This window comes from Zeus faber (assembly GCF_960531495.2).
Source record: "Zeus faber genome assembly, chromosome: 21".
NCBI lineage: Eukaryota > Metazoa > Chordata > Actinopteri > Zeiformes > Zeidae > Zeus > Zeus faber.
In genome coordinates, this window is record NC_137208.1 from 11788001 (window position 1) to 11811560 (window position 23560).

The 23560-nt window shown below is 45.0% G+C and overlaps 1 protein-coding gene across 1 annotated transcript in view; it reads left to right on the plus strand.

The window, feature by feature from the left end:
• ptpn12 (protein tyrosine phosphatase non-receptor type 12) overlaps positions 1–20073 on the plus strand; it is a gene marked incomplete at its 5' end in the record, with an annotated part of 41385 nt that extends 21312 nt beyond the window's left edge. Inside the window, 14 exons of the mRNA XM_080022695.1 lie at positions 87–125; positions 670–741; positions 919–978; positions 1979–2121; positions 4825–4891; positions 5113–5190; positions 6235–6333; positions 7397–7482; positions 13411–13600; positions 14192–15134; positions 17983–18054; positions 19364–19417; positions 19721–19784; positions 19982–20073. Of these exons, the coding sequence (XP_079878821.1) occupies positions 87–125; positions 670–741; positions 919–978; positions 1979–2121; positions 4825–4891; positions 5113–5190; positions 6235–6333; positions 7397–7482; positions 13411–13600; positions 14192–15134; positions 17983–18054; positions 19364–19417; positions 19721–19784; positions 19982–19991 (1977 nt within the window). The 3' untranslated portion in view covers positions 19992–20073. The remainder of the gene's footprint in view (positions 1–86; positions 126–669; positions 742–918; positions 979–1978; positions 2122–4824; positions 4892–5112; positions 5191–6234; positions 6334–7396; positions 7483–13410; positions 13601–14191; positions 15135–17982; positions 18055–19363; positions 19418–19720; positions 19785–19981) is intronic.
• Positions 20074–23560: the final 3487 nt, after the last annotated feature.

Below are 23560 nucleotides of genomic sequence, written 5' to 3' on the forward strand. Positions count from 1 at the left end.
CGAACAACCGGTAACAAGGAGCAATCCACTGAATGATTTAGTGCGAATATTGACCATAATCCCCTTCTGCTTGTGTGTCTCTCCAGGTTATCGTAATGGCTTGCAGAGAGTTTGAGATGGGAAGGGTAAGGCTGTGAAATGTAATCCCTTTTGTGTGTGTGTGTGTGTGTGTGTGTCGGCTCAAGTGCATATGACCGACCAGTATTTGTGCTTTAATGTGTGTGTGGACGTGTGTGATATATATTGTGTTGCTAAAGTGGTCCACAAGGCCCGTCCGTCAGTCAGTGAGCATTGATCTCAGTATTTCTGCTTTGGTGGCTCGACTATTAAAGGGCAACCTGTGGCTGATTGCTGGAATACGGGGCTTGTGTGTCTCGTCTTGAATGTGGTTTGGTTTCAGTATAATCCTTAGCATTTCTCAAAAAAGGCATATTTAGCCCATATATAGTGCAAAAAAAGTGCTTAACAATATAAAAAATACATACTAATATATAAATTATGTACAAAATGTGCTCAATGCATCAAATAATGGCTGAAGGCTATGAGAGGGGCTAACTGCCAGTAAGGATACCGTTTATTGATGGTTGATTGATGTCACATGAGTTATTTTGAAAGATTGTTGTTTTTTTAATCATTTAATGTTCTGTTTTAACTGTTCTTCCACTTCAGAAAAAGTGTGAGCGGTATTTCCCCCTGCTTGGGGAAGATCCCATGTCCTTTGGCCCCTTCAGAATCGCCTGTGTAAGTAGACAGTTCCTTCTTGAGTGTGTTAGTTTTGCCCGCTGTGCCACGTATGCTCATCTCGCATTCTAAAACATACTATGGAGTAAAAGTATTATTAAAGGAGTTGAGGAGTTTTCTCCTTTTGTCTCTCTCTTTTTCCTCATTCTTAAAAAATGAAAATAAAAATCTTTCCAGGAATCGGAGCAGGCCAGAACTGACTATTTCATAAGGACCCTGGTCGTGGAGTATGAAAATGTAGGTATTCTGCTTTGTTGCCGACTATTTGATAAATAGTGCGCAAAAGGTTTTTACTCCCAACACATACCATGTTACTTGTTAAGTCGTGATACTCGGCCCGTTTTAAACATTACTATGTCTGCACTGAAAAGCTGTTGGTGATTTGGCCACTGAGCAACTCCGATGGACCGGGTGGAGGTCAGGTGCCTTGTTTAAAGTCAAAGTCAAATTGGCGTTAAAGTTATTGTGACCGCTTTCCAAATTTCTAAAAAAGGTGCGAGAGCTTTTTTTGGGAGACGTACGTGAAAATGGGACCTAGCCTGAAGCCACCGAGGGAGCGTTCCATCTGTTTGCCATCACTTAGTTTGCGTGACCGATGGAGGCAGGCATCGCTGGGAGACGCGCCGTCAGCCGCGTTCCCTGCTGCAACGCTCACACTAGGTCCATCGTACAAGGCAGCAGATACTAGTTCTTCGCACACTATTTTTCCTCTCCCCAATCGATGACCGTGGTCCACTCGAAGTGAAGCCGTGGTGACTCCGGTGTCAAATTTCCAAAAACCTCAACCATTCAGCCCCGTTTACTATGGTATCCTTTGGCAACTTGTGTAATTCTGTGATGCTCTCTGATCGCATCCACTTATGAGAGAATCTGAATTTAACTCTTAGAAGCCTTTTTGGTGTTTACGTCTGCCCAAGTCGCTACCCAAAATCCACGCCTACTGGAAAATCCCAATATTCTGGGGCTATCATTGCCGAAAGATTGATTAGGCATACATTTATTGTTGTTTGTACTGGAGATTTTGACCAAATTTATTATACAGATGATACATACACGGAACAGATATTTTTTATTCTAATCAAATTTCCTTTTTTTTTTTTTTTTTTTTTTTTACAAAAAATGATTTTTAATTTCACTTGGGCTTTAAAGGTCATTTGAACAGGGAAGTGGAGATGGCATCACATTCGCTCACACTCCCTTTGTACCAATGCGTTGCGTTGTCCATGTATCCCTGCAGGAGTCCAGGAGACTCACTCAGTTCCACTACATGAACTGGCCGGACCACGACGTCCCCTCCTCCTTTGACTCCATCCTGGACATGATTGGATTAATGAGGGAGTACCAGGACAACGACGACGTTCCCTTATGCATACACTGCAGGTTGGTCGAGGCGCCCACACCAAACCCTCCCCACGCGTGCAAAAAAAAAAAGTCTCATTTTTGGGCTTTATTGTGGACCTATACTTTGAATTAGCTATATCTGAACCCATTTTCAGCTTTGTGAGGCTCACATGTCGATTTTGGAGGGACTGGGTCACAGGGGTCCTGATTAAAGCCTGTCGTCATTATTGAGATTGAGATTTGTGTCATTTATCCACCATCACTGTGACCTTTGACCTTGGACAACTAAGCTTCTTTGCTGACTTACGTCCATGTTTGGCTTATGTTGTCATGGTTTTTGAGACCGTCCCTGGTGATGCAATAAATATCTTTGCAGGCTTTAAGACCAATGCACATACTGCTACTTAGCAGATCACCATAATATTACCATTGTGCATGCATTTGTTATTGTGACTTCAAACTTGAAAGTCCTTCTCTACCTGGTGCTTCCTTGACTTTTTCAACCTACTGAATATGTATGAAGTAAAATCCCACACTGGCAATGATTAGCTTGGTTTAATATAATCCTCATTTGCCTTTCTTCACTTGAACTCCACATCAAACCACATGAAAATGTTTTTATTTTTTTCCGAGTGGTGCCGCTGACAGCGGTTTCCTCTGAGAGGGCGGTTTGAGGTGCTGCAGAAGACAGGAAGTGAGGTCTTTGATGCCAAGTTTCAATGGAGTCTGGATAGAGTCACGTTTGTGGCTCCATCCGAACACATAGTCCCATATCCTATTAACGCGCCACATACTCCTGTATTGAGCCCATGTTTTGACCCAAACACGGCCCGTCGGATAAAAGCACACCCCGTGCAGATTAAAACATTGTATATTCCATGAAGCTGTTGCGGAGCGCTTTTTGTGTGTGGCCCTTATAATCTCTTTATTATGTGATCACTTGTACACCACTCCTAATAATACAGGCGTGTTTGGTCATTGCCATTTTTTGCTCCATCCAATGTTGGGAATGAATCAACCTTTTTCCACTGAGGTTGTGGTATAACTTACAGGTACTGGTGTTCACCTTTCAGTGGAAATCCATAAGATCGTCCATTCCACACTGCAACATTTATTTTAATATTTTACCTCTTCATTTATTTATTTATTTATTTATTTATTTATTCATTCATTCAGATTTTATCCTTGTCTTCGTTAGACGGGCATATTTTTTGCTCGAAATTCTGCTTTCTTGCTGGTGCCCGATCTTTGTATTGTTGCCAACCTCTAGGGCATTCAAATATGATCTTAAACGTTTCCAAGCTAAAAAAGTATGAAATATGGGACTTTTTAACAAACATTACAGATTATCACTGTAAGGTTTAATTTTGAATATCAGCTCATGCTGCATTATATCCCGGTGATATGGAAAGAGAACAGCCAGGATTAGGTGTCTTTATCTTGTTGAAATCCCTGACTATGACTAACAGTCGTAGGGCGCGCCAGCGAGACTTGCAGTGAATGGTTCCAATGAATGTAATTGAAACATCATTGGTCCTGGTGACACTGAATTCATGAGAATTTGGAGATGTTGGCGGTCGCTTTGATAATAAGAGAATAAGGATGGAAACAATGCAGGAGGTATTTATGAGGCTGAAATCGGGATGGATGCCTGTAAATACCCCTGCTCCACAGCAACAATGATAAGAACGTGCGCGCGCGCACACACACACACACACACACACTCTCACATAGACTCTGTGTGTGTAATAAGGTATAATGAGAAGCCTGAGGACAGTTCCTGTTACACAGCAGGACTCCAGGTGTGTGTGTGTGTGTGTGTGTGTGTGTGTGTGTGTGTGTGTGTGTGTGTGTGTGTGTGTGTGTGTGTGTGTGTGTGTGTGTGTGTGTGTGTGTGTGTGTGTGTGTGTGTGTGTGTATATAGCCTTATGTTGGAGAAGCTCTACGAATGTGTTGCTACCGTGCTTATTAGACTAAATGGCAGCGGATTTTCTAACAGCGTGGGCTGAGATTTTATGACTGTGTGTGTGTTATCCTGTGTTAGCCTTTGTGTGCGTCAGAAACGATGTTACATGACACGTGTGGGATCGAGTGTATGTTCCTCCGTGTTATTGCACATTTTTGGTGCCACTGCGCCCCACCTTCCTCCAAGGTTGCAAATATTCAGGTGTTATTTGCCCATATTTACATGAATACCGGAATATTGGCAACTCCTTATATACAATCATAGTATGAGTTTAGCCATGGCTAACAAAACATGTAAGTAGCTGTTTCTCAAATTGGTTGTGACGTGAAAACCGCTTTATGTCAGTTGTGGGTCACGTCTTGACTTTGCACATGCTCTCAACCTGCTGCTTTTGCTGATGTTTCGCTGACTTGTGAGAGGAATTAGAGACGTCAGGAAGCTAACCACTGTAATTTAGGAAAAGTGGCCTGTAATAACATCGACAGCATTAGCCCATGATGCATGTTGAATTCAGACCCTCCTCCAAGTGTATTTTTAGAAGATGACGCAGATTGCCTTGGAGTAGTTTGCACCGTTAATTTGTTATTTACCAGTATTTTCAAGAAAAACAGATGTATATTGGTTTTATAAATTATGCCTAAAGCTAATTTACGATGTGTGAGTTCCTTATTCCGATGCCTGTGGGGATGCATATGTATTTTTGGGTAATTCATGCAATTTGTGTGTGAGAACTTGTTGATCCCTCAGTCTGAATTCTGTAAATGTGTTTTTCACAGTGCAGGCTGTGGGAGGACGGGTGCTATCTGTGCTATTGACTACACATGGAACCTCCTCAAAGCTGGTGTAAGCGCACACACACACACAGACACACGACATGCATCCATTACTATGCACATTACTTAGCACATTTTCTACAACGTACATGGAATAAATTACACATGGTGTTATGCCCCCTTTTAGCTATTTCAATTTGTTTAGATGATGGTTTAGATGTTGGCGGTGAAATCGAACAACATTGCAAAAACAAATTGAATAATTTGGTTTATTTTATGTATATTTTACAGAAGATTCCAGAGGACTTCAACGTATTTCGGTTGATTCAGGAAATGAGGACGCAGCGACACTCTGCCGTTCAGACCAAGGTTTGTGTGTTCAGTTTGTCTTGTGCCTCAGGGCTTGGAGCGGGAGACACCGCAGTATAATCAAATAAATGAGTACATGGATGAATTGTTAGAACAATAAGAGAAGCTTCCACACACTGGTTTCTGAATTTGCCCTTGAACTTGACTCAAGAGCTTGAAAAATAACTTAAGAATTTTGTAAGGAACTAAAGCCCTTAGCAAGGAATGTATTAAGGAGCCTAGGGACTTAGTAGGGAACCTAAGCACTAAGTAAGGAACTTAAGCATAGATTTAGGAACTTAAAAACGTAGTAAAGCAAGGAACGTAAGGACTTGGCAACAAAATTAGCAAAATAAACCTAAGTACTCAATAAGTTAAAATTTGGCTAGGAACTTACTAAGCAACTTAAATGGGACCTATTATGCTTGTCCTTATTTTATGTCATATTTAATGTTACAATGTCAGATGTTTAAATTATACGTGGCCAAATAAGGAGGTAAAGTGTTAAATAATGAAGTAAACTAATGACAAAGTAGTCTTAAACTTTTAAATGAGGCCTTGTAGATCGAATATGATTGAAGATTCAGCAACTGGATTTCTTGTTTCTCGCCTCAAATTTGTTCAGAAATAGATTTTTTGAACATATAAGGTGAAATCAGTGGAAGTTACGGAGTAGATAGAACGAAAACCCGGAAGCCATGCTCAAACCCCATTGGCTCACAGAACCCGGAACTTGTGCTCAAACCCCATTGGCTCACATAACTCGGGGGCCTCGGGACAGTGGCTCCACCCACTGAAACAGCCCGTTTTCAGACAGGGTGGATTGGTCGCATGTAAGAATGGCTCGAATCTGAGTGGTATTCAGCAAAAAAAATTAAAAACATGTTTTGGGGACCTCAGAGACCTATATTAACTTGTGTAAAGAGGAGCATAAAAGGTCCACTTTAAAAATGTAGTAAAAACGTAATTATTTAATAAGTACCGTACGTATGTTGTAAGGAACTTGGTAAAGAACTTAATTTCCTTGTATTCCTTGTGTTCTTTCTCTGGTCATTCCCGTCACAGGAGCAGTATGAGTTGGTGCATCGAGCCATCGCTCAGCTCTTTGAGAAACGGCTGCTTGTGCTGGAAAGTCCCACCAACGCACAGATACACGACAGCATGGTGAGACACGAACACGCCTGTCCGGGTTTTACGTGCGACACACACGCTCATGGGCAAATACACGCTATCTGGCGATTAAAACAAAAAGACAAGATCACTCGGGGAGGGGGAGGGGGGGGGAGCCTCTGGCGGTCTTCCAGGGGCCGACTTCCTGTGATGACATCACCCGTCGCCGTCCCATAACGCACATAGATGGCGATGGAGAGAGACAAGATTCACACAAACACTAAAATATAATTTCTAATTCATTAATACACTGCTCACCTCAACATGCAGATTAGGAATTTGATTCTACACACACACAGTATGATACGCTCAACATCTTCAATTTACTGTACTTGGTTATTGCACACATTGTCCCAGTCATGATAACAATGCTCTTAGTGACTCATGCGAGGCCTGGCACACGCACACACAGTTATACACTTTGATGTCGGCATTATTTTTCAGCGATAAAAGGAAGTATCCCAACCAAGTTCACACGCCCACATCCGATATAGTACCAGCAGACCCTCTGTCTCCGGATCATCTTGGAGTAATTTCCTCAAGACGGTTCCTGAGCCCGACTCCTAATCGAGACTTCTAAAAAATAAACGCGCACGGTTCGTGCACACACGCAGAAGTGCGCAAGGGGGTCTTCGTCGCCCCTCCCGTCGTATGTTTGTCTGAAGCTCCTCTATCGTCCTCTGATCACGAGAGCAGGGGGAGAGACAAACTAATGAGCCACAGAGGGAGGAGAGAAGAGGGAGGGATGAGATGAGGGGAGCGAATTAGTCCGAGGAGAGACAGTCCGTCGGAATCAATCCTGGGAGGGAAAGAAAGTGGGGGGAAAAAAAACCCCAATAATAATAAAGTGTGAGCTTAAGAAAGTCACAATAAACTTATAGAGACGGTTGACGCGCGCCTCTGTTTGGAGGTGTCAGCGTGGTGCGTTTTCAGGAGGATGGGGCGGATGCTTTGAAAAATACGCTGCTTTTAACTTCTTTTGGAATATGATATGATTCAAATGTGGGGGTGTGTTCAAGGTGTTTACTGTGATGATTGCAAATTTGTGTGTGTCCAGGTTGAGAGCAGTGTAGACAAAACAAGCCACCAATCAGATGACGAGAGATGGGACACGCCCCCCCCAAAACCCCCCCGCATACGAAGGTAATACACATTTGAAAGACCCGGCCATGTACTCATTTGATTTTGGATATGTATTTTTTGATGTGTTTATTTATCTATAGTTATTCATTTGTTTATTTATTTGATATGGTCGTGCTCTCCGCCGGCTGAACCCCTCTGTTTGATCATTTCTGAATGGCGGCGATTCGAGGGTAAACTCGTCCGCATTGTGAAACCGCCGGGCTCAAACAGAACTGAACTGCGCTTACCAAATGTCACGGAAAAGCAGCACCCACCGAGAGGAGACAACATTTTTTTTTTTTTTTTTTCCCCCCAAACAAGGGCTCCCTCCCTTACCCTGCGCTATACCGAGCTTCTGGCCTGTGTGAGCTAAATATTTATGGGCCATTCTGCAACACTCTGCAACGCTGCAGCCCCAGGCTCTTATGATAGAGCTGATAGGCCTGTCATACTTTCTTATTTAATAAATTACTCCCCCCCACTGTACGTTCCTTCTCTTTCTGTCCTCGCCTACTCTCTCCCTCACCTAGCACTGGTTGTGGTGTATCTGTGATGAAGTTAAATGTTTTATATAAGGATGAATTATTGGTTACAAGTAGACTGCTCTAGCTGTTCTAATCAATGCCTCTACCAATAGCCATCCCCAAAATATCCCAGCCTGGCGACAGTGTCGCTCAACAGCAGCCGCTCACTCCACTCTGACGTCAATGATATAATTCCAAAATGGCTGCTTATTTCCTGGAGACAATTCCAGGGAATTTTTATATTTGAAATGTCTTTCTCTCTCTCACACACACACACACACACACACACACACACACACACACACACACACACACACACACACACACACTTAAATCTGTCTGCTTGTATTTAACCCATTCTGTTTTTATGTTTTCTGTCTCTCTCTCTCCGCTTCCCCCATAACCTCATGTCTTCCCTAAGATACAGTGTCAAGGCCTAGTTTTAGCCTCAGCACTCCAATGACAGTAAGGGCTATTTTTACTGACGTAGTCCGCATTCCACTGACCATGGTCCCCCAGGGTTTCTGGAATGGGTGTAGGTGTGTGTGTGTGTGTGTGTGTGTGTGTGTGTGTGCGTGTGCGTGCGGGCGCGCGTGAGAAAGATACCACTGGAATTACAATGATGTTAGCATCAAGGTCACGCAGAGTGAATCGCGGCCTCTATGGACTCAAACACACGTGGGCACACCCTGGATTGGGTCTTAATCCACCGCCATTTTGATTCAGACAGACCGCGTAGTTTGCCTTCGCCTCCAAACACAACAATAGCACTTTGTGTAGATTGAGGGCTTCCATGATTATGATGTGACTCGGCAATTCAGAAAATGTTCTACGAGAATAATGCCCTCACCGTGTGGGATGTTCATTACAACATTCAGGCGTTATTCACATTATTCAAGTTTATTGCCACATGCCCGATAATGATACACAGGAGCAGCTGCTGGCAATAGCCGCTTTTCCATCATGGTACAGGAAGTTAATGAGGACCCATTTAGGTCCGGAACCTTCTGAAATAGGAACCTAAGGAGTCCTTTAAATGGTCCTTGGTTGCGTTCCCATTTCGTTGTCAGTCCATCGGGCGCTGTATTTGTGGTTCTGGCTTCCCATTTTATTTGACACAACAAAAGTAGTGAGAGGAAGCGAGGACAACAAGTACTGCAAGCAGCGCTGAATCAGCCGGAAAAACTGCTTTGTGTACTTACATCGGGTATGTTCTGCCCTTAAGTAGCAGGGAGCAAGTTCCTGGTTCGTGAAAAGCCCCCGACAAAATGCTTCCTCTTATAACCTCCTGAACCATTTCACATTTATGACATACAATACCATGCTTTTACTTGTTTGTTTGTTTGAATGGGGATTGTGGGATTCATAGTTTGAGTTACATTTTCACACTGGTATGGCTTTAGCTTCCTCTCATTAATTGGAAAACATTGTCAAATGGCCTCATTGTGGATGGAAATTAAATGAAAATAGGTTAATACATTAAATAAGGATCAGTGTGACATCATGATACCAACCATGAATACCAACTAAACTTATTTCAGCACTGACCCTAAAATAAGCGTGTTCTGTGTCTGTGTGTCTGTGTGTCTGTGTGTCTGTGTGTGTGTGTGTTTGTGTGTGTGTGTGTGTGTGTGTGTGTGTGTCTGTGTGTCTGTCTGTGTGTGTGTGTGTGTGTGTGTGTGTGTGTGTGTGTGTGTGTGTGTGTGTGTGTGTGTGTGTGTGTGTGTGTGTGTGTGTGTGTGTGTGTGTGTGTGTGTGTGTGTGTGTGTGTGGCCAGATTCTATTCGATTCTATTTTTTTCCTCAAATTCTAAATCTGTATCTACTGTGTCGTTCTGAAAGCCCTGTCCCCCCACTGGGAAACCAAACCCACCGTACCATCAACGTATGCTGGTCCCACTGTGAAGCAGCACTGATTAAAAATGCTTCTCTACATGTGGAAAACACATAGAGCCGTGTGTGTGTTAGAGAGACAATCCTGCAAAACACATATGTGAACATTTATGCACGTTTGTGTCTGCGCGTCTCCTCCCATTACGCCTTTGTGTATGATTGTATACTCGCGCGTGCAAAGTTGTTCACATGTCCACGCATGTGTGCGTAATGCGCGTGCGCCCACGGTTTTGTACACATCCATAATGGTGTCACCAGCATGCCAAAGTGGGCCGGATGGTTTTAGTGCATTTGTGCTTTGAGGCACAGCAGAAGTGGAGCGCACGGTTGGTTAGTTACGCTACACTGCTATGTTTATGGTGCTACTTAAAATTTAATTCGTATTCACGTAGACCGGTACAGTATTTTGGCATCCAGCTCGATACCACTTAGACTCCTCTCAAAATAAATGTCTGTTTCAATTTTGTAATTGGAAAAAGGTTTCCACAGAAATGCAAATGTACGTGCAAGTGTACATTTAGTTTGAGAGCTTAAATTTAAGTCCGTGAATGGATTTTGATTTGTGTGTGTGTGTGTGTGTGTGTGTGTGTGTGTGCGTGTGCACATGGACATGCGTACACCGATTTATAATGTTTACATGTGTTAGACTTTGCTTGAGCAAAGGGAAATTGCTATTCACCGTCTAAGGATATGCAGAGGATGTTTGCTGTGAGTAATTGTACACAACCAAGAGCCACTCGCTGTTGCATGACATTCATACTTATTTGTCTCTGGAAGTTATATTGAGCTACTGTGATTACTGTCCACACTGAGGATGTCAGCATTGCATGGTTCACAGCGAATCCTGTGTGTCCCTATAACAGGTAAAAGGTTTGTTGCGATTTGTATTTCTAGCAACGCTGGGGCCGTCTGCGTGCAGATGTTACTGCAAGTGTCTGTACAAATTCCAAGTAACGCGAGGTACAGGAATGTTTATACTGCGTGGGGAAACTACGCTGCTTGTGTGTCTACATGTGCATGTAAGTGTGAGTCTCAGAGGGCGGGCGCGAGTCAGGGTGTTTCTGTTGGAAGCGAGGCCCGCGTCCCCGCGGGGACGACCACGGGGCTGGGGTGAACTCCCAGAGCGTGGAAATGAACCATTTCCCCCCATGGAAACCGCGACCCCCAACGGGAGTCGTCTGTGCTGCTGTACAGTGCGTAGTCAGCCTTGGTGGGGCGACAGAGGAGAGGAAGACGGAGGCTTGTTGAAAGTCTCCTACATGAGCTATGTTAAAATACGGAGATTTTCTCAGACTCAAACCTTTCCCAGACGACGTCACCAGGTACACCTTCGCCGAAAAATGTGTCTGTGACTGTATTCCACTTGGTGGACTTCTAGCTGTTTTGCTTACCTGGTCATAATATCTTATGTGTAAATGTCTGACGAAAGCGTCAATAGTCCTCCCCAAAATATTATCAAACTATGGATATCACGGTGTTCGTCAAAACATAGTGTGATGTTCCATTTTGACAATATTGCCCGGCCCTATTTGTAGTGCTCACGTCTCTCCCTCGCTATTATACACAAACGGACACAGTCATGTTCTGTTTCCCAGCGACAGTCTTGCTCTCATCATGTGCTCTTGATTTGTTACATCCTCCTACTCCTCCCACTGCTTGTGTGTCTGCGTGTGGTGAATAAATGAGAAGAAAAGTCGGTCAGTGAGAGAGAGATGTTTGTGAATGTAGACAGAGATATGTTGGCCATTGTCCGGTGGCCATGGAGAAAACAACAGCTGCCAAAAGTGCAAGTGGCAGAAGGCATCTATAGAAATGTTTGCTTTTATTTGGTTGAGCCACCAGTGTCCTGTAATAACTGTAGGTTTGTTTACAATTACGAGTATGGTAACACTCCTTCGCAGAACTTTGTTGTGTACTTCAGGTAAATCCAGTGATTCCCAACCTGGGGTGCCGGACCCCCTCAGAGGGTCATCAGAGATCTCAGGCGGGTTATAAGGCCTTGGACGATTTGAGGCATATGTTTCCAATTAGTAAAATGTTGATTAAAAAAAAAAAAAAAAAAATCCACATACCCCAAAAACATTGATTTCTTTACTATTAAAATAATAAATTAATTTAAAAAATTGTGTTCATGATTTTTAAATAGGGGGGTCTCATATTGTTGTTTTAGAGGGTCTCTGAGGGGGGAAAGAATTGTTGCAAACCCGTGTATAAACAATGGCCAATTGATCTCTACTGTCGGGTTTCGTCACCATGCGTTTCTCATATCCTCATGCCGCAGTAATAGCCATTCTACAACTCCGTCTACGTTGTTTCACTGCTGTGGCATGCACTCCATCCCGAGTTTTGTTTCCAAAGGCTGCAAGGTTAAAAAGGGAGAACTTTCTGTCACAGGACATGCCTGGCAGCAGAAAAGGGAGCCGGGGTGAAACGTTACTCCTCGGGGTGGAATGACAACACTGTGTGGTGGGCCGGAGGAGTCGGTCTTGGAGTATTTTTACACTGTTCTTCAGTACGCTGTTCTTCAGGTCAGGGTACCGCGTCACCCTCCAACCCGCAGAATACTGCAAGAGGCATTTTGACACGGGTAACCTAACATTTGTAGACATGTAATTTGTCTCCGTGAGAGATGCCGTGGTGTCTGCCCCCTGGTGGTAGACGATGAGTCATGGCCACACCACCGCAGCTGTACTTGGAGAAGATTCAGGCATTTGCTGCTGTTTAAATACTCTTTTAACTAGCTGGTTTTAGTTCACATTCATCTTAATTTCACACAGGATCGCCCGGTTTCATCATATTCTGTTAAAACAAAGAATAATTTAAACATGGCTGTCTAAATGTCAGTCTACGCCATATGATGAAATTTCATGCTTGTCACAGATTTTTATTTATTTAGTTTAATCCCCTGAAGTGTCTCCACTGCAATCCCGAAAATTTCAGAGCCCTGCTATTTTGAGAAGTTTTTTCTCGAAAGTAAAAAGTAAAAATAAAAATTGCAGGCTTGGTAAACAGACTTCTTAAATAGCATCTAAAAGCTGTATTTTTAAATTTTCATTTATTATTTGTTGTAACTGTACAATCTCTCTCTCTCTCTTTGTATGTAACATAATTTTATTCTAATGCTTTCCCTTTTTGACGATGACATGAAAGGGAATCTCTGAAACCTTTTCAGATCATTTGGAATCAACCCGAGGGATTGGCACCAGAATCTTTTCAGTTGATCCAGCATTGAGAGAATAGCTTCAGCTGACTGCCGCAAACCGGGGCAATGGCGGTCGGTGGAGAATGCGGTCAGGGTTTCCCCATTGCACCATGTATTGCAGCTCGACTTTACTCCCAATGACTAACGCGTTAAGATTTAAAAAAATACAGCAGTTTTCCTTTCCCAAAGAAGGCCACGGTCCTGTGTCTCCCAGAATGTTTCTGCTCGTATCCTCTCAGTGAGGAGCCTTTTGTCTTTGGCAAAAAAAAAACTGAGTAAAAAATGAATCTGTGTTGTGTCTCTATACCCCCCCATCCCCTTCGCCCCCCAGTTCTCAGACAGAGGGGGACGTTAAGGAAGAGATCCTGCAGCCCCCGGAGCCCCGCCCGGTGCCCCCCATCCTCACCCCATCGCCACCCTCGGCCTTCCCCACCGTCACCAACGTAAGGCAGGACAATGACCGCTACCACCCCAAGCCCGTCATCCACGTCCTGGCGACGGCGCAGCACGGTCTGACGCAGGTGAGACACACATGTGAGGAACATGAATGAACAAAAATGGTGAAATGTCTACTTTGTAGGGTTGCTTTGTTCTATTTACTCCATGGACGAGATGTGGGCGTGCAGTGATAATATAGTATTTACAGTAGTTCCTTCTCGGTAGGAGGTTTCTGCATGAGGTGTTTTAGAAAACAACTATTTGTATTTCATTTGATCTCAATCAGCTGTTTGTTTGGAATCATATCTTTGCTCGGACAATAATGCCGGAGTCTGAGTTATTATTCAGCAACAAAGGAGAGGGGTGAAAAAGAGGTAGGCGGGGAGATAACCGCCTAATGGGCCTAAAGAACAGGCTGAAGGTGGAGTCATGCACAGCAAGAAAAGCAGCACATTTGATTATTAACTCAAACTACACAATAATAATGATAATAATAATAAATCTTATTTGTATAGCGCATTTCCAAATGCTCAAAGACACTTTGCGTTATAGTCACACGAATAAAGCAATACAGAAAACAGTTAAAAACCTAGACTTGAAAAAGGTGTGCTTGGAGAGCATTTTGAAAAGGCAGAATTCTCCACCTCTTCTCTCCTCTGTTTTACTCCTGTCAGAATGAAACAGATTTGAAATCAGACGTCCAACAAAACCGATCGGATCCCAGTCCCTCCGGCCAGAAGGACGGCGGTCCGCCAAACTCCGCCAAAGCGCACACCCAAACCCAGGTCTCCGACCCGGATCTCAACGAGAACTACAGCAGCAAGTCGTCTTCGTCCACCGCATCGGACTCCGGACAAACGCAGACGCTGTCCTCCTCCTCCCCGCTGTCCCCCATCTCGGAAGGTTCCGGCGTTCCTCGGATCGAGCGCAAGCTGAGCATCGAGATTAAGAAGGTCCCCCTGCAGGAGGGGCCTCGCAGCTTCGACACCTCCACCTCCACCTCCGCGGGGGCGGCGGGGACCAACAGCGCGGGCGTACTACAGCGGAGCCACGCCTTCAAGGCCCGCTCCGGCCAATCGCTGCTCACCTCCAGCTCCTCGCTCTCCGAGGACTCCGGCACGGAGGGGGTCGGAGGCGGCCCGGCTGACGTGGGCCTCCCGGCCAGACCCAACCACCTCCCCCTGAAGGGTGGGGAGAAGGACGAGGCCCTGGCGGGGGAGGCCAAGGCAGGACACGCTTCGTGGAGTCAGCCCTGCGGCAGCCCGGAGAAGCCCCCTTCCAAGTCCTCCGCTTCCACCTCGTCCTCGTCCTCCTCGGAGCACGTCCCGCCCTCCTCCTCCTGCTCCTCGCACCTCTCCTCCGCGTCCTCCTCCTCCTCCTCCACTCCCGTCAGGACTGCCCTCAGCTTCACCAACCCCTTGCACTCCGACAACTCCGACGAAGAGGGGGACGGCGAGATGTGTTTGGGGAGGGAGGGCTACCACCGCTCCAGCGTGTCCACGTCGATGGCCGCGATGCCTGCGGCGTCGCACCCCGGTGACCAGCAGACAGTCAGGAAGGTGTTACCCATGTCCATCGCCGGACAAAACTCCCCGTCGCCCACGACGACCACAGCAAGTACGTTTATGGCTGAACTGAACTCACAGCTTTTCCAACAGAAGTTACTGACAAATTCACAAATGACATACACTTCACTGTAGTCTACACACACGTATACAGTGCAGGGTGTCTGTAGATACTTCAGTCTTAAAATAATTAATTTAACAAATATTAGGCCTTAAAAGTCATTAAATAAGTCCTTTTGTTATTAGTCATAGTCATTTGAATTCAAGTTCTTAATTTCAACGTAAACATTGTGTCTGCAAATGTGTCCGTTGTATTTATCCATACGTTTCTTTCTTCTGAAAAACGAGTGGAGGTCTTCTGCATCAGAGTGGCCATGTCTGATGTTATAAAACCCTGAGACTACCGCTGAAGCTCATACGTACTTTCATGCTTGGAGAGAGAACTCCAACAAAATCTTGTCTGAAGTTCAGTGGTGGGGAAAAAAGGAGCGCTTAGATTCATTCCACTTCCCCTAAACACTTACCTTGCTATCTAACCTAAAATAAAACAACAGCTAATATAATACAACGTCTCTTCCGATTTCTAACCCTGTATCAGATATATAGTACTTAGCTCACCTACCTGCAATACTTTATTCAGTAGATAGAGATAATTTGTCCAAAAGTCACTCTTGAGCTCGAGCAGAGTATAGCTAGAGACCGCGATTCCAGGGAATCCGATTAGAAACTGTATGACTAATTGGTTGGTTTGTGTGGAATGCTGCAAACGATACAAGTGAGCATCTGTCAAAACAACTCCAGCTTCTCTCTCTCTCTCTCTCTCTCTCTCTCTCGACTTCCTCTCTTCTTTCTCTGAATGACCCTGTGTTTTTCCATGTGCTCTCCCGTGTTTCCCCGTGTACGTGCAGAACTCTGTATGTGTGCATGTTGGTTGGTGAAGGAGCAAATCTGCATGTCGTTGGTCCTTATGTACGCTTATTGGCTTTGTGCACACTGGTTTGGTTTGAGGAATAAAAACACTTGTCTTCTAGTAACGGCGTCAGTCACCACAGCGATGGAAAGTTGTGGTTTTGCTCTATGGCCGCGCGTATGAGTTAATCTCCCAACAAGGTCCCCGAAAGCAAAGTCTTCATCTTGCTGTGATTGGAGCTGAGATGGAATGCAGTTTGACTTGGCTTGGAATGGTACCGTCGTTGGATAAAACTAAATGTTGATCAGTGGGAGTTAAGAAATGAAAATGAAGCGCTATAATTATTATCGTTATTATCACTTATTATTATTATTATTATTATTATCATCATCATCGTGATTATTACTTTATTCTGCCATTGAAGCACTTCTAGGAAAAAAACGTGAAAATATCATAGTCTATATCAGTTTTTAAAGGGGTTTAATGGCCTCTGCCTCGACCCAAACTCTTTTTTGGTAGTTGTTACTAATAATATGATCATTTGAGTTTGTTATTGAGCAAAAGTAAGGTTGCTCAGAGGCAAATAAATTGTAAGATGTAAAATTCTACCTGCAGATATTGTGGCCTGTGTTTCAGTAGTTAAACAATATTCAGAAATTATATCAAGAATTGTTAAGTTACTAGGTAGAAAATCCACAATTTGATGCTGCCAACAATAGGCAGCTAGAGTAATAAATGTTAACTTGGTGGGTGTGCTATTAAAATGAAGCACTATTCGGAATTGTCCAATATTTGAAACGATATTTAGGAACACTTGAATGTTTTGAGTTTGTTTTTTACTCTGCTTGGCTTTCTGGTGCATTTTGGACTGTGTTGGCTCCTTATGGCAGGTTCATGAAGCTACTGGCTGCTTTTTGATTGGTCACAAGATGCTACTGGCTGCTTATGATTGGCGTGCGACTCGCTATAGACTGCCTGTTGGTTGGTGTCCAGAAGTAGTTCCTTTTTTTTTTGATTGGTAAAGAATGACTAATCACTCCCTTTAGATCGATTCTGGGGGGGTGGGGGGATTGTTTTGAATTTTCAGCGATATTGTTGTCGTGGGTACACGGCAATCTGGCATCCAGTCTAACTGGTTTGTACTCACCGGGCTGCTGCAGAGCTCTCCTGGTTCAGCTGGTCTGTGGGTGTACCAGAGGCTACTAACATCCTGAGTATGTTCCGCCTGAATTAGTTGAAACTCAAAACAAGACCATCTTTGATTCCCGATTGTTGTGTGCCCTCGTGCTCTTTTCTTGACCTCCCTCCTGAGGAGCCACAGAATTTTACAAGGTAGCCAGAGACAGGTTGACAGCCCAGGCAACACAAATGGACAGAATTGCCCATCATTATTACCAGTTTGTTATTGTATTGACTCCAGTTAATTGTCCGACTGTATACACACTCATGTATAAATATGCATAGAAAATATATTTTAAAAATCGACTTACCATGTTAAAAAATAAAGTTTGGTCAATTGAATAAAAGTTACGTTAGGTGAAATGGGGAAGCTAGTAAGTAAAGCTTTATTTATATACCACTTTTTCGAACACTACTCTCGGCGGTTTAGCCACTCCTCTCATCGTTTTGAGAGGCATTTCCAAGTGGTCGTTCACATCATTACCCCACCTGCAAGACCACACCATCAATTTTAGGCTCAGCCACATGGGAAATGCTGTGGTCAGCGAAGAGTTTGGTCACATGGCATGACCCTTGTGTCTCGCTTTTCTTGCCTAAACAATCTCTAGCGAGTAACTTGCTACCAGTAGAGCGAATAGAGTCTGTATATCTGTGGAGTCATCGGGGCAAGGCATCAAGGAAACACTTGTTTTGAGATTCACCCATTCAGTGCTCGTCGTTCTCTCGCTGCAGTTTGACTGACGTTCTGTCTCTGTCTCATTGGTCGGCTGTTATCGGTGGTTCTCACTTGACCTCTGACCTCTTGACCCAGATTGCTGGGACAGTGATGACTCCCCTCCCCCCCTCCCAGAGAGGACCCCCGAGTCCTTCGTCCTGGCCACAGGTGCGTTCCTATTGGTAATGGTTCAGCGGGGCGTCATCGGTGCTGTTGTTAGAGGCGCATGGGTGCTTCCTGGAACGGGTACGGCAGGTGTCTTTGTTTTGGAACCTGGGAACGTCGTGGAAACGACAGGAATTGATCGCTAGGGTGGAAAAAAAAAGTAGAGGATTAAGCCTACTTGTGTTGATTTGAAATAGCCGAAAGACTGGGACTACATACTTTGACCAGAGTTCCTATGATGGCTGTTGATGGACATGCAAATTGCAAGACACAAAACCTGTGAGTATTCTGTGAGACAACGGTCTTTCTACACACCTGGCCTTCCTGGTGACTCCTATGGACTAGAGCTTGGTAAAAACATGAGACTCTAATACGATTCAAATTCTGTTATTTCAATTTCTGACTTGAAAATTGTAATATTGATACTTTGTTTGGAACTCATGGAACCATTTTCTGCTCAAATTAAATACCACCACCATAGTCACAAATGAATTTAAATATCAGGTGTCTGAATTTGTTCTGTGAAATAATAAGGTTTTGCACTGAAAAGTTGGTAGCAATTCTCATTTGTATGAAATGTACATTTCTTAATTTAGCAGATGCTTTTGTATGAAGCAACTTACATGAGACGCTTTTGAATTATTGATATTGAATCGCATCGTGACCCTTTGAGAATCATGAGATCCTGCCTAATACCCAACACCGTGGCCTGTCATTACTGTGGCCATACTGCAACACTAGGGGGCGCTATTGACAACAATACAGACTTTTAGTGCAGACCAGTAAGAAAGTGTAGCCTGGTCGAAAAGCATGGATAAAAGAATAATCAAGGGTAAATGGGCACAAAAGAGAGAGCGGGAGCAATTTAAACAAAGTTGGAACCATCTTCACCGTATTGAATTAATATTTCAACAGTTAACATTCCACTTTTGCCTCTCTGCTGCTCCAACTCAATATCCCAACAACGGCCTGAATTGATTTAATAATAGAAATCACTGGATAATTATAGCGGTCACGTGTAATAATCATATTTTTTTTCCTTAGTATTGAAACATTGGCCGGGGCTGATGTTTTGCACCAAACAGAGTACGGAGGAGATTTGTTTTGTAGCATAAGGGTGGATGCATGTCTTCTCTCCAGTACGGGACAAAGGAATGCAGGAAAAAGGTGGAGAGGGAATTGAGGGACTGACAAAGAGAAAAGCGTAGCTCGGCTAAAAACCAAAAGTCTGTGCATCTGCGCTTTTTCTTGCTATAGTGGCTCATTATTTTCTTATTTTCCCTCTCTCTTACTCGCCCTGTCGCTCTGTCAGACCCAATGGAATTGAAGACCTCTGCCTCCGCTGAATGGAGCTGTCCACAAAGAGGTAGGGGCGGCGACCCTCTCAGAGTGTGTGTGTGTGTGTGTGTGTGTGTGTGTGTGTGTGTGTGTGTGTGTGTGTGTGTGTGTGTGTGTGTGTGTGTGTGTGTGTGTGTGAGTGCGAGTGGAAGAGAGACTGTCATTGCAAATATCCAACCAGAAATCTTCAAGCTTTGGAACTGTGTGTGTGTGTGTGTGTGTGTGTGTGTGTGTGTGTGTGTGTGTGTGTGTGTGTGTGTGTGTGTGTGTGTGTGTGTGTGTGTGTGTGTGTGTGTGTGTGTGTGTGTGTGTGTGTGTGTGTGTGTGTCAGACAATAAGAGCCTGTCAACAGCTGATCCTGCCACAGCAACAGACGGTAACGCAGCCCTGGGTGGGTGAGTCATCTCCGTCTTGTTTGAGACACACTTTCGTACCACATAGGTTTTTTTCTGTGTGTGTGTGTGTGTGTGTGTGTGTGTGTGTGTGTGTGTGTACGTGTGCGTGTGCGCGCGCGGTCATCTTTGTGGTCCGTCCTCTGGTTTGAGGACGGGGTCTCAGATCGTCTCGTTTCCCCCCCTCCCTCTGCTCCCAGGGTTCGGTAACCACTGCATTCAGCCCAAGGGCCCCCGGGACCCCCCCGTGGAGTGGACATGACGGAACGACCTGTCCACCGCCTCCCCCTCCCCACCACCACCACCACCACCACCACCACCGCCCCCTCTCACCCGTCGGGAGATGGACACTTCCGCTCCCACCCGGCTGGCCCAACGCCGAGACCATCGATGTTCCGCGGAAGCCCCGCCGCGTCGCTCTGCGCCGACGTCCTCGCGGGATGGAGCGCCTCCTCTCCGATCTTTTTTTTTTTTTTTTTTTTTTTCCTCCACCCGCTCCTTTTTTTTTTTTATTTTTTTTTTTTTATTTCTCTCTCTCTCTCCCCTCACTCCTCCTTCAAAGTGCCGCAGGGCCCCTGAGGAGACCCCGCGCAGATCGGATGCGTCGCCTGCGCGTCCCGGGTCTCGGCCTCCCCCTCCGGCTTCCTGCCGCGCACGGGCGGAGGGGTTTAGTTTTCCCCTCGGAGTGCAAACCTGGGATCGGTTTAACCAATTTAACCGCTTCGAGGACGATCGCTGTTCTGTTTTGCTTTTCTCTTTATTTTTATTTTTATTTTTTTTCTCCCCCCCCCCCCCCCCCCCCCGATATCGACGAGGTGCTTTCACCTGAAACGTACGAGCGGCAACACACGTTTCTGCTCGATGAATAGGAACGGAGGTGCTACTTTAGAGGAAAAAAAGCAATACATACATAGGTGTTATTCAATGAGTGAACAATCAACTTCACAGGAGGCACCGTCCTTACCCTAATATTAACTTTAAACGGGGGGGGGGGGGGGGGGAGGCAGGAAGACGTTTGGAGAAGTCTGATTAGCGATACGCGTTCGGGGGCGACTGAATCTCCAGGAGAGTTCTGCTTATTTCTGTTTTAAATGTTTTTTATTTTTAAATCAACAACAATCCTAAAAGGAAACTCAGATAATCTTTTACCCAGGGTGCAACCTGCGTCCCTGCGTACAGGTTGCCAGGGCTCTCTCTCTGTGTCTGTGTCTGTGTGTGTGTGTGTGTGTGTGTGTGTGTGTGTGTGTGTGTGTGTGTGTGAGATATTAAAAACGATTGGCGTGGAATTAGAATGACTGGCGCAGACGTGTTCTCCCCCTCCGCTCGTCTCTCTGTGTCACAGCTTTGTTGTTTTGTTTATTTTATTTTTTTTTTCCGCCTCCGGGATGTTTGAGCCGGTGACGCTCTTGTCCGTCTGAGCACCTTCTAGAAATCGACGCCAACCGCCCTCTCGCCGCCGGGGTTTTCACAGCGTCGCTTAACGCGATGGTGCGCACTTATCGGGCCAACAAATACATAAATAAACGCCACCGCATAAATTGTCGCCGCGTCGGCGGGCGGAGAAGGACGCCGATCGTCCCCGGGAGGCACGTTTACGTAAAGGAGTTGCTGTGCTCTATGTTTGTAGTAACGGGACACGAGGGATCCCCGGACGTGCGCTGCTCTGCATGAAACAGAGCACACACGGCGCGGCTCCGTTTTCCGAGTAATACCGTTTGAGGACCAGTTATAAAAAAAACAAAACAAATAAAAATAAACGGCTCTGCTGCCGGAACCGGGAGCTCCGTCGCTCGCTTCCGTCCCTCCGATGAGACCCACCTGCGGCGCTCTTCTTTAACTCGGACCCTCCCTCTCTCCTCCCTTCGTTTTCTGTCTTTATTTAAGCCGTTTTTTTTCTTCCCCCTGAAATGGTTGAGGCCTTCGAGGGAAAAGAGGCACCGACACCGGCGGAGGGAACCCCCCCCCCCCCCCTTTATTTTACATTTTTTATTTTTTTCGCCGGAGAGGACGTGGGAGCGTCGGCGTCTAAGGGTAACACCGGGCGGCGCGGCACTTCACAGACGCTTGTCCCAGTCAGTGCAAGGAGGGCGCCGGAGCACGCCGGCAGCCTCTCGACGGACCAGGCCCTTTTGTTCGGCGGTTGCATTCGTCAAAAAAGTTGCTTCACTCGCTTCCGTGCGTCTAGTGCGCCTCATACGACGGCGAAAACCCGGGGGGGGGACCGCCGCTCCCTCCTCCGGTTTGAATCATTCTCTTGCTAACGTCTTCTTCAATAGCTACATAACTATATATGCATTGTTTTATATTGAAAAATAAATGTACAGGGCGACTTAGGTATATAATATTTCAGATTTTCTTATTCTTTTTGAATTCCTCTTAACTATTCTTGTTAACAGAAGATGTAAGAAAGTCAGTGCATGATTCCCTCTCGCAACGCCCCCCCCCCCCATCCTAAAAACTGTAAATTATTCCACTGTGGTTTTTTTTTTTTTTTCTGCTCCTGTCAAATATTTCAGGGTTTGTTTTTTTTTCATGTTGTTTTTTTTTTGTTGATATGTTTGAGTTATATGCAGAAAACATAGAAAAAAAAAGTTTTTAATTGGTTGGCAAAAGAAAGACATTGGCTGCCAGCCAGCTCCCCTTCAGAATGATAAAACAGGCTCTGAATAAGATTGTAATAATAATTGTCTTTTTTGTAAATGGTATTTTAAAAGTTATTTTTGTATACAAGGTTGTTGGTTGTGACACATGTCCACTGCCCCACCCACGCCCCACCCCACCACCACCTCTCAACCCCCTTTTCACCCTCGATCTCTCTTGTCCACTCCCACTCTCCCCATTTCACTCCTCGTTCTTCCATCTTGTTCCATCTTTTTTTCCCCTAATTCTTTTCTGAGCCTCCTTCTTGTACACAAGTACAAACGCATTGATGCCCCCCCCCATCTACCCCGTTCAGCCTTCTGACATCTATTCTACCTCTGCGTTATTTTACCTCCTCCACTCTGCTTGTCCTCATCCACCGCCGCTTTTCTCTTCCTCCACTCTTAGAACTGCGACCCTCGTCCTCAGAAACAGTCCATCTGTGCCTTTTAAGAGAGTCTGCCCTCCCCTCCTCCCCTCCCCTCTCTTCTCCTCTCCTCCCCTCCTCCCCCCTCTCCTCTAATCATTATTAACAGCATGAGCGTGAGCGATGTCATTCGCTGCTGCTTGCTCATCGCCTCCTGTGGGACTCTCAATCAGCCAGCCATGTCCCCTCCTCGTGCTCATCTGCTTACACACACACACACACACACCCACACACACACTCTCACACACCAACGTGTTTGTATGTTGCAAAAATCAATCAGTAAAAATGAACATAAGTGATAAGTAAAGAAAAAAACAAGTGCTTCTGTTTTTTTTTTTTTTTTTTTGGATTGTTTCAGGAGAAGGTAGCACAGCTTATGTGAGAGGCTTTTCTGTTCTGTGTGTGTGTGTGTGCGTGTGCGCGTAAAGGGAAATGATAATGTAGGGACAGGCTTCGTGCTTGTGTGGACATACCCATGTTTAAATTCAAATCCAATGTCCTGTGGTTCTGGGAGTAGTCACGGCAGGGGGATCCATTCTTATTCCAGAGGGAACTGCTGAGTTGAACCCCTGCATGTAGAGAGAGACACACACACACACACACACACACACAAATATGAAAATAATTGCTACCCTCAGGTGCAGTGGACACATTCCCTCAATCTATTGAGCTTCTTTTTTCTTTTACATTTGAATTCACTTTACACACACTT